The 11341-nt window shown below is 48.8% G+C and overlaps 1 protein-coding gene across 1 annotated transcript in view; it reads left to right on the top strand.

Annotated features, from left to right (window-relative positions):
• The window catches only part of ADRA1D (adrenoceptor alpha 1D), a 28753-nt gene extending 19393 nt beyond the window's left edge, over nt 1–9360 (top strand). Inside the window, exon 2 of the mRNA XM_033185733.1 lies at nt 7912–9360. Coding sequence (XP_033041624.1) covers nt 7912–8513 — 602 coding nt within the window. The 3' untranslated portion in view covers nt 8514–9360. The remainder of the gene's footprint in view (nt 1–7911) is intronic.
• The last annotated feature ends 1981 nt before the right edge of the window (nt 9361–11341 follow it).

Genomic DNA, 11341 nt, shown 5'->3' on the forward strand with positions numbered 1-11341 from the left:
AGCCAGGCAGGGAGCACAGAGTTGGGGGATATTGCAATTATAAAGATGAATTCAGCATGATCTCATCACAAAGGTGAGGGTGTGAATCACGTGCATATTGGAGGAAGAAAATTCTGGGGAAAACGTGCAGAGGTCCAAGGTGGGTGTGCATCTGGCATGTCCGAAAAGCAACAGGGAAGGCAGTGTGGCTGGAACAGAGTAGACAGGGGAAGGAGAGGAGAGGAGAGATTTGGGGGCACATGTTGAGCTGTGTAGGTCATAGGCTCTTGCCAGGAGAAGGCAGATGAGCTGTTGGAGGGTTCTGAGCAGAGGAGTGACATGACCAGTCTTTTAAATCTTTCTAACTGCCAGGTTGAGAAAAGATTCAGGGGGCAGGGGCACAAGCAGTGAGGGGGCTACTGGATTCATCATGGGAAGTGATGATGGTGTCTCAGACAGGGTGGGAGGGCACATTGAGGGTGGGTGGTTGAGTTCTAACCTCGTCTGCTTCCTCTCTGCCCTCAGTCACTGCATTCTGTTCACACCAACCTTGTCATCATTCTGCAAACATACCAGGGCCACCTCAGGGCCTTTGCACTTGCTGTTTCCTCTGTTGGAATGTTCCTCCCCAGATCTCCATATACCTCATTCACTCACTTCATTCAGCTCTTTACTCAAACATCACATTCTCATCAGGACTTTCCTGGCCACCTTATCCAGAATTTATACCACCACTCCCAGCCACATATCACAGGCACATTCACCTCCTATCTTCCTTCCCACTTCATTTTTTTCTCCTAGTATACCTTTACCCTTTGATACCTTTACATTTTCCTTGTTTATCCTGTTTATTTCCTGTCTTCCCCAATGAAATGTAAGCTTCATGAGGACAGGATAAGTGTGAGATCCACTAGACACCCAAATGGAGATGTCTAGGAGACAGCTAGATATATGAGTCTGGAATTAAGGAGAGAGGTCTGAGCTGTAAAGTCAATATTTAACACCGTGAACCTGGATGACATTGACAGGAGAATGCAAAGACAGGAAACTGCAAGACAAAATGAGGCACTCCTACATTTTAGCAGTGAGGATGTGAGGAAGGAGCAGCAAGGAAACTGACGAGGAGTAGGAAAAACCAAGAGGCTGTCATCCTGGAAGCCACAGATGAGATGAGCGGCACCCAGGAGAATGAGGGCAGTGTCCGCAGGCTGAAGGCCTGGGAGGGGTGGAACAGGTGGGGTAAAGCATCAGAGCAAAGAGTGAGGTCAGGTGGGGACGAGGAGACTATAGGTGAGGGCTGGAGAGGTGGAGAGAACAAGGTGGTAGCCAGGAAGCCAGCAGAGAGGCAGCAGCTATAACCAAGGCAGGCTCATGGGTGGCTTAAGGATCGAGGGCTCCACCATACAAGTAGGGACACTAACCTTGGGTGGGAGGAGATATCCCTTCCTTACCAAAGAAGATGAGAGGTGAGGAAGGCGGGGCGAGTGCCTAGTCTTTGTGGCCTCTGCTTTCCCTGTGAAACAGGAGGTAAGATTAACTGCTCCGGAGAAGAAGGAAGGGGCAGGCTGCAAGGCTTGGAGAGAGGGGTAAGGATTTGGTATAGGAAAGGCTCCACTGTAGGTAACTCTATGTTTCCTCTCTATTTCACCTTTTAAGACTAAGCTCCCCACACCCTGCTTGCCACGTAGTAGGTACCTCATACATTCTTGGACTCTTCTGTTTGTATCACACCTTGCACCTCATCCATTAGCAACTCCTTTTGGCTGCCAAATCCCCCCAACTTTGTGCCACCTCCTTAATGCCACCTTGATCAACACTCCCATCATTGTCTACCTGCAATGCAGTAAAGAGCCGGTACAGGAAAAGGGAGAGAACTGGCAGAGGACAGGAGCCTAGATCACTGGAAATATGGGACATAGAGCTGAGGTCAGAGACCCCAAGCGTGTTCAGGGAGCGGTTAAATTGCTCCAGAGTCAGGATCTGGCTCGATGAGTCTCCCTACATCCAGAAGGATGAGGAGGTGGGGTGGTGGAAAAGAGAACAGTTGAGGTGCTGGTGAGTAGGAGTCTCAGCTAAGCAGAGAAGGAGATGACAGGAGGAATCCAAGGAGTTGGCAGGAGGTCAAAGTACAGATAAGGAAGAGAGAGAAGACAGGAAGTTGCACTCAGTGGCTAATGGGTTTTAAGTGAAGAAATGAAATGCTCAGGCTTGTATTTTAAAAGGATCCCCAGCTGTGTATAGAGAGCAAGCTTTGGGGGCACAAGGCAGGAGCAGTAAGCCTGCTTAGAAAGGCACTACAGGGGCCCGGAGCAGTGGCTCATGCCTGCAATCCCAGCACTTTGGGAGGCCGAGGCTGAGGCGGATCACCTGAGGTCAAGAGTTGGAGACCAGCCTGGCCAACATGGTGAAACCCCCATGTCAAAAAAAAAAAAAAAAAGAGAGGAAGGAAGGAAGGAAGGAGGGAGGAAGGAAGGGAGGGAGGGAGGGAGGGAGGAAAGGAGGAAGGGAGGAAGGGAAGGAAGGAAGGAAAAGAAAGAGGCACTGCAGGTAGACAACGATGGTAGCCTGGACTAAGGTAGTAACACGAAGGTGATACAAAGTAGAGGGGACTTAGGAGCCAACAGGAGTTGGTGATGGATGAGCTGCAAGATGCGATACACAGAAAAGAGTCCAAGAATGTATCAAGTACCTATTAGATGCCAAGCATGGTAGGGGGAGCTTAGCCTTTACAGGTGAAATAGACAGGAAATTGATCATTACCTACAATGCTCTAGGCACTTAAAAGGGAGTGTGATGTTCTGTGGGTGGGAGAGGAGTAAAATAGCTCAGCTGGGTCAGGAGCGGGTGGCGTAAGAGAGACTTCCAGAAGGAGGTGCCACTGGAGCTGGAACTACCAGATATAGAGGAAGGGCATTCCAGGATAATCATGTGCAAGAGCCCAGAGGCAAAACTGGGGAGCCCCTTGTGGCCAGAGTGCAGCATGACTCAGCATGGCCACTTGGCTGTTGCACATGAAGACAGAGGACTGCAGAGAGACATTGGAGCCACAAGAGAACAAGGCCCGTGAGCCACGTGCCCATGCTCAGGGGTCTTGGGGCAGTTCCCCATTTCACACTCACGGTATGCCACAGCGAAGGAAATGCCCAGTTGTCCTTCTGACTCCCAGAGATCCCTGCATGAGGCTGTGGGCCCATGAGAGAATGCTGAGGGGTGCAGCCAAGAGAGTGGGCAAGTGCAGGGAGGTGTAGGTGGTGGATTGGAGCACTGTGGGCAGAGGCGGGTGTGAAGTTCAGACCTGCCATCTGTAAGCGGAACAGGAGAAGTCTCTTGAGAGCCACTGCCTGTGGAATCCGGAGCCCAACGCACAGATTGTTTGTATTTCCAGGCAACATGTCTACATGCAGTGGGCAGAGAGCACGTAAAACAAAGTTGTGGCAGATGCCACTGGTTCCCCACCCATCTCCCCCAGAGCTTTAGTGCATGAGGGCCAAATTCTGTTGAAGCACCTGCCTGCATTTCTTTGCCCAGGAACTTCTCTGCACACTCATGTGGCAGACAGAAAGTGTGGAAAATTAACACCCAGAGGGAGCAGCCCAAACAATGACTGATGGGAATGGGCGTATAAATACCCCACCTCCCTTACCCTACTGGTGTGAGAACACTGAGGTTTGTCCTCTTCATAGCTACCCAGAGCTACCCCATTGCCCACAGTGATCAATAACTTGATAATACGCATTTTATTGGCTTCCTTCTCTTCCCTGTCTCTTTTTCCCACTCCACTCAAGCTGTTTTATTTACCTCCCAAATTAACAACTTGTATTTCTATTCTTGTCAGTCTGCTCTGGGAGAGCCCAAAGTAAGACAAAACCTCAACAGGATACAGTGGGAAAACCTTGAGGGTTAAAGGCTGAGTTTGTATTACAGCTCCTTCTCGTGTAAGGACTTCCCTGCTCACAGCAGACTTCAGGTTGATTGAGCATAAATTACCACATTAATGTTTATGTGACCTCGCCATACCACAGTATACCATGTTGCCCACCAGTCTGAATAAAAACCATGCAAATAATAATGCTCTTTGGCCAGCTTCAGGCTCACCATTAAAAAGCATAGTCCACTGATTTGTCATCCTGGGCTAAATATAAAAGAATTGTAGCCTGAGTCAGAAGGCTATTTTCAGCACTCTGTCTTACTTCGCAGCCATTGAGCAATGCTGTTCTTGAGGGCCACTTTCCTGGAGGCTAAGGTCAACACTAGTGGCCCCCACATTCCAGGGACGGCCCAACCCCTCTCCCAGGGAAAATAATCTCCTTCACACATCCTGACTGATGCACCAGTGGCCCCTAAACCCACTAGGTCTCAGCTGCTGTTTCTGGCCACTCTCCAGAGCTAGAAACTGGGTCCCTTCCCAGATCTGAGGTCTCTTCACTCAAAAGCCACAGAAATGGGGGTAAGTAATAGATACTAATAGGCCAGGCACAGTGGCTCACACCTGTAATCCCAGCACTTTGGAAGGCTGAGGCAGGCAGATCACTTGAGGTCAGTAGTTCAAGACCAGCCTGGCCAATATGGCAAAACACTACTATAAATACAAAAATTAGCCGGGTGTGATGGTGCACGTCTGTAGTCCCAGCTACTCAGGAGGCCGAGGCAGGGGGATCGCTTCAGTCTAGGAGGAGGAGGTTGTAATGAGTCAAGAGCGTGCCACCAAAGTCCAGCCTGGGCGATAGGAGAGAAACCCTGTCTCAAAAAAAAAAAAAAAAAAGTAATAGGTACCAATACTTTTTAAGAACCTGCTAAGTGCTGGGACCTAAAATATATGAATCTTCACAAAATTCCTTCTAGAAAAATAATATTAAAAGGAAAGTAAGACTTAGATGGGCCGGGCACAGTGACTCACACTTGTAATCCCAGCACTTTGGGAGGCTGAGGCAGGCAGATCACAAGGTCAGGAGTTGGAGACCAGCCTGACCAACATGGTGAAACCCCGACTCTACTAAAAATACAAAAATTACCCAGGCATGGTGGCGTGTCCCAGCTACTCAGGAGGCTGAGGCAGGAGGATTGCTTGAACCCAGGAGGCGGAGATTGCAGTGAGCCAAGATCGCACCAGTGTCCTCCAGCCTGGGCGAGAGAGTGAGACTCCATCTAAAAAAAACAAAAAAACAAAAAAACTTAGATGGCCACATAAGTTGCTCAGGGCCACATGACCAAGGTTTGAGAAGCCTGTGCCATGATGCTATGAGACCCTCCTCTTCCCCTGCAGTGTCTCTTAGCACCAGAAACTGTCCCTGTATAGTGGGAGGAGGAGTGATCAGTAAAGTTAATAATCCCCAGGTCGAAGAGAGGGGAATGGTGCCTCTGCCTCCTCAGTAGGGATCCCTGTTCTTTTTTCTTTGAAGGCAAGGGGAAGAGAGAGAAGGTCCCATAATTTGTCAAGGACCCCCCCACCCCTGGCCTGCTTGGTCTCACAGGCATCTGCAGCCTCTATCCAGGAGGGAATACCCCTGGCCCCCTGCTCTCTTGCCCCTACTGCTGCTGAGGGTGAGGATGAAAAAGTGGCCTCTGCTGCCTGGTTCGTACCTTTGCATTTGGTCATGTGCCTTTCTGGAAAAATGACCTTTTCTGGGTCCATGGTAGGGATGTCAGGGGAGATGTTTGTGGAAAGGAGGGTCTTCCTGGCACAACTCAGATCCTAGTGTCCCTGCCCCATCCTGCCTGGCACTATTCTTTATCAAAGCCATCCCAGGAGCCTTTCCTGACCACTTCCACTGGAATAGCCCCATTGCCCTGCATTTCAACAGCCCATGAGCAGTGTGTTTATGGAGGCTTAATTCCAGGCTCTATCTCTCACCTGCTTACAAATATTCATGGCTTCTAAGCATCCACAAAATCAAAGCTGAACTTCACAGCGTGTAAGCCCCTTCACTATTTGTCCCAAATGAGATTTTCTGAGTTTATCCTATAGGATATTCCCAGGACCCAAACTTGGGATTTTCTTGCCCACCTGTCCCTTCCACCTGTAATACCCTCTGCCCTGCCTCATCCTGGCTGACTCTTGTACATCCTCTAAAACCCCTAAGCTGTCTCTGAGCCTGTGGCTGCCACCCTACATGCACACAGAGCGGCAATGGGGAGCTACAATGGGGGCTATGTCCTGTTAAACCTGTCATAAATTGAAAATATCATAGGTCAAAATGCATTTAATACATATAACTTACCGAACATCATAGCTTACCCTAGTCTATCTTAAACACACTCAGAACACTTATAGTCACCTACAGTTGGGCAAAATCATCTAGCACAAAACCTATTTTAGAATAAAGTGTTGCATATCTCATGTAATTTATTAACTACTATGTTGAAAGTGAAAAACAGGATGGTTGTTTGGGTACTTGAATTATGGTTTCTACTGAACGCATATCACTTCTGCACCATTGTAAAGTCAAAAATTTAAGTCAAACCATCAAAAGTCAGGGACTGTCTACACTGAGCACCACCACCAGCATCACCCCACCTGCATCTCAAAGATATTGATTCACATACTAGCTAGGAAATAAGGGCCATGTGTAATGCCTCCTCGTGTGTGTGAACCCAGCACAGCACCTGGCAGGGAGCAAACCTTGGCCAACATTTAATTCGAAGGTTCTTACCCCTTTTTGTTGCAGACTACTTAAGCACCTGGGGAAGCATATGGGTCCCTTCTCAGAGTCACGCTTTCAAAAGCATAAAACAAAATACAAAAGATTACAAATGAAACTGATGTTATTGGAAAAGCCGTCAAAATATTTTTACAGGAAATGTGTGACTTGGTAATGACTATGCTTCTGCATTAAGGTATTACATAACAAGATCTAGTTCAATTGTTCTAGGATCATTTGTTGAAAAGACAAATGAAAAGACTACCCTTTCTCTACTGAATTATCTTTGTACCTTTATCACAAATAAATTGACTCTGTGGGTCTAAAAGAAAAAAAACAAGATCTGTGGTGCATTCTAATGACTGTCACTTCCCAAAAGTGAGCATAGAGAGTATTTCAAAACATCTGCAACAACTGAAAGTGATAGGAAAATATCTGTGGGGACTGCTAATATTCGTTTGAATCATATTATCAGTTAAAGAAAAAAAGCTTTTAAAAGTTAACATTAGTTTTATTTAGAAGTGTTATTGAGGACTATAGACTAAGCCCTGTAGCCCAGCCCTTCAGAAAGGTTATATCAGACTGCTCCAGCACAGTATTTTAATCTACTGTTTATATATAGGTGGTGGGGGTTCCATATGTACAAAATTATATTGAACTTGTTCAGAAGTTCTATTAAAGCAGAATTATATTGAGTTTTGGGTGTAAGAGTATATCTGTTCATAGCAGCGTAATTACTAACCTAGTCAGACGTTATCTTCTGTGTAGGAAGAGGCAAGAACTAGGGTCATTTATCATTTCAGGAATATAGTGACTCAGACAAGAGATGTGGCAGGGAGGCGGGGGCATATGTTCTATCCTATTTTATCTTCAACGCATCTTTCCAGAGAGCCGTACTTTGTCACAGAGTCGGAGACTTTGTGAAATTATGCTGGCACGGAGAAATGAGCAAACATGGCTATGTTTGTTACTTTGTCTCATAATACGAAACTGCCAATATTGAACCGGTTTTGAGCTACAAAAACAGCAATTGCACTTGGTTTTGTCTAACTACTCTGGTTTGTTGCCTACATTCATTGAAGGTAATCTTCAATATCAGGTAGAGGTGAGTGAAAACAATTATTATTTTTCTCTATCCAAGTTCATGGACCTCCTGATTTACAGCATGGATCCCTTGAGAACTCCTAGACAATGACTCAGCCAAGGCTACTGAAGGATCTCCCCTTTGCGCCCAGAGCCGCCTGGCCTCCCCCTCCCCAAGCAGCTAACCAGTATCGGTCTCTGCTCCCTACAGGCTCCTTGTTCCCGCAGCTGAAGCCATCGGAGGGCGTCTTCAAGGTCATCTTCTGGCTCGGCTACTTCAACAGCTGCGTGAACCCTCTCATCTACCCCTGTTCCAGCCGCGAGTTCAAGCGCGCCTTCCTCCGTCTCCTGCGCTGCCAGTGCCGTCGTCGCCGGCGCCGCCGCCCTCTCTGGCGTGTCTACGGCCACCACTGGCGGGCCTCCACCAGCGGCCTGCGCCAGGATTGCACCCGGAGCTCGGGCGACGCGCCTCCCGGAGCGCCGCTGGCCCTCACCGCGCTCCCCGACCCCGACCCCCCAGGCACGCCGGAGATGCAGGCTCCGGTGGCCAGTCGTCGAAAGCCACCCAGCGCCTTCCGCGAGTGGAGGCTGCTGGGGCCTCTCCGGAGACCCACCACCCAGCTGCGCGCCAAAGTCTCCAGCCTGTCGCACAAGATCCGCGCCGGGGGCGGGCAGCGCGCAGAGGCAGCGTGCTCCCAGCGCTCAGAGGTGGAGGCCGTGTCCCTAGGCGTCCCCCACGAGGTGGCCGAGGGCGCCGCCTGCCAGGCCTACGAATTGGTCGACTACAGTAACCTGCGGGAGACTGATATTTAAGGACCCCAGAGCTAGGCGGCGGAGTGTGCTGGGCTTGTGGGTAAGGGGGACTAGAGAGGAAGGCTGGCGTTTTTCCAAGAGACTCCGTGCAAATCGGAGACCCGGAAACTGATCAGGGCAGCTGCTCTGTGGCATCCCTTAGGAACTGGGTGGAGCTTGAGGCTGGAGCCCTTGAAAGGTGAAAAGTAATGGAGCCCCCTGCTGGTCTCAGGTGCCCAGAACTCTTTTCTTAGAAGGGAGGATCTGCGGGCTCCGTGGGGCCATTCGCTCCCAATCCCTATTTGAGAAACACTGCCCCATCCTCCATGCCCTGAACCCTGAGTAGACAGCCCCAAGCATGGCCAGGAAGGCCTGCCCCTCCCCTTCTGGGGAATGGGCACAGAAGCTTTGGCCGGCTACCCCAGTGCCTCCCTTAGGGAAAAAGTCAGTGGGACCAGGGCTCCTCAATGGACAAATTTCTCCTTCTTACTGCCGACTGGAGGAACCCAGTGGACCTACCACCACCACACAAGCTTTGGTGGTAGATTGTATGGCCGTCATACAAGCCTGTTGTATTTATCCATGGGCCCACTCTCCGCCACCCAGGCTCCTCCGTGCACACCCCATCACCTGGCCCTAGCCCTTATTACTTCCCCTCAAGGGCCTTACTGTTTACACTCTGTACATAGCTCATCGTGCCTGTGCCCATCACTTCTTGCTGGGGTTCCGAGCCACCAATTGGAGAGCTTTATTTGTCATTTTGAGACATATTTATTGGTAAGAGTACTTCTATTTTGTCCAAACTGTGCAAACTGTCCCTCTTTAGCTCATAACCCATTAAAAAAAAAAAAAAAACTACTTTTTTCCCCTAAAGTCTGTCAAGAACTAAAGACCCGCAACGGAATAGATTGGGTCTACATTCGCCTTTCTAGTTTCAACTTAACTGACTCCTTAACTGATGGCTGCTGTCTGCTGGGAGTTTTAGCATGACCAAAGGACCTGGAGGGGGTTGTTAGGTTTTAAAACTCACATGATCAATCTTGTGAACCAAATAGTAATCCTAAGCACAGATTGTCCCTTTGTCAGTCTCCCCAGATGCTTATGTGATGCTCTGAGGGCCTCAGTGAGGAAGGCGGCCATCAGGTAAATGGGTGAAACATAACTTTACATGAAAAGATATACAAGCCCGAGTAGATAGCTGTACATGGCTAGGAAAAGAACCCATACCTAGGAACCATGCTTGTTAGCTTTGAGTAAAATGTCATATTCCTACTTGTCACATTCCCATGAGATTGCAGGCATTTCAGTCTTCAGCTGGATAGTATCAACCACATACATCCAACCAGCATGGGGGTGATGGTTGTGGCCCACTGGACCCTTGGGAGGACAGTGAGTTAGACAATACACTGGGGTGTCTGGGGTGCTCTGAACTGGATGACCCAGCTGCTGGGGCCACATAGACCAATATTTTGAGCCCAAAGTTTCCATTCTTTACTAGGCAGGTAGTCTATCTGAAAGGTCACCCACAATTTCAGGCATCTCACCCAAGTTTTACAGAGTTAAAAAGGCAGCCAGTATTACAGCCTGGAAGCAGACATTTCACACCGTGAGTCTACAGCAGGTTCTGGGCTTTCAGGCCTGGCCTCCCTGGAGGCACAGGAAGGGAAGTTTATGGCTGGGAGCATGTTGGGTGCTGACAGAATGTTGCATACTCCAAAGAGGGGTCCACTTGGCAGCACACTGGCTGCCCCAAAGCTGGGGACACCAGGAGACAGCCCTCACTGTCTTCTGGCAGAGGTAGGGGCCATCTGTCAAATCAGTGGTCAGTAAGGGGGCAGACCGCAGTGTCAAAGAATTGAACATTGGCCTCTGGGACAGGGAAGAGCAAGACCTCTTTCAACAGCAGCCTTGGGTTTGCAGAGGGTCTCTAAGCAGAGTGAAAGTTGGTCATGTTACCAGAAAGGGGTCCCTATCGAGACCCCAAGAGCAGGTTCTTGGGTCTTGCACAAGAAAGAATTCAGGGCAAGTCCATAAAGTAAAGTGAAGGCAAGTTTATTAAGAAAGTAAAGGAATAGGCTGGGCACGGTGTCTTATACCTGTAATCCCAGCACTTTGAGAGGCCGAGGTGGGTGAATCACCTGAGGTCAGGAGTTCGAGACAAGCCTGGCCAACATGGTGAAACCCTGTCTCTACTAAAAATATAAAAAATTAGCCGGGTGTGGTGGCAGGCACCTGTAATCCCAGCTACACAGAAGACTGAGGCAGAAAAATCACTTGAACCCAGGAGGCAGAGGTTGCAGTAAGCCAAGATCATACCATTGCACTCCAACCTGGTCAACTCCATCTCAGAAAAAAAGAAAAAAGGAATAAAAGTGGCTACTCCATAGGCAGAGCAGCAGCATGGGCTGCTCAGTGGCTCATACTTATTTTTACTTCTTGATTATATGCTAAACAAGTGGTGGACTATTCATGAGTTTTCCAGGAAAGGGGTGGGTAATTCCCAGAACTGATGGTTCCTTCCCTTTACAGACCGTATAGGGTAACTTCCTTGCCTTGCCATGGCATTTATAAACTCTCATGGTGCTGGTGGGAGTGTATTTTAACCAGCTAATACATTATAATTAGCATGTAATGAGCAGTGAGGACAATCAGAGGTCACTTTCTTCGCCATCGTGGTTTTGGTGAGTTTCGGTCTAATTCTTTCCTGCAACCTGTTTTATCAGCAAGGTCTTTATGACTTGTATTTTGTGTCGACCTCCTGTCTCTTCCTATGACTAAGAATGCCTAATCTCCTGGGAATGCAGCCCAGTAGGTCTCAGCCTCATTTTACCCAGCCCCTATTTAAGATG

This window comes from Trachypithecus francoisi, unplaced genomic scaffold (genome assembly GCF_009764315.1).
Source record: "Trachypithecus francoisi isolate TF-2019V2 unplaced genomic scaffold, Tfra_2.0 Lachesis_group21, whole genome shotgun sequence".
Classification (NCBI taxonomy): domain Eukaryota; kingdom Metazoa; phylum Chordata; class Mammalia; order Primates; family Cercopithecidae; genus Trachypithecus; species Trachypithecus francoisi.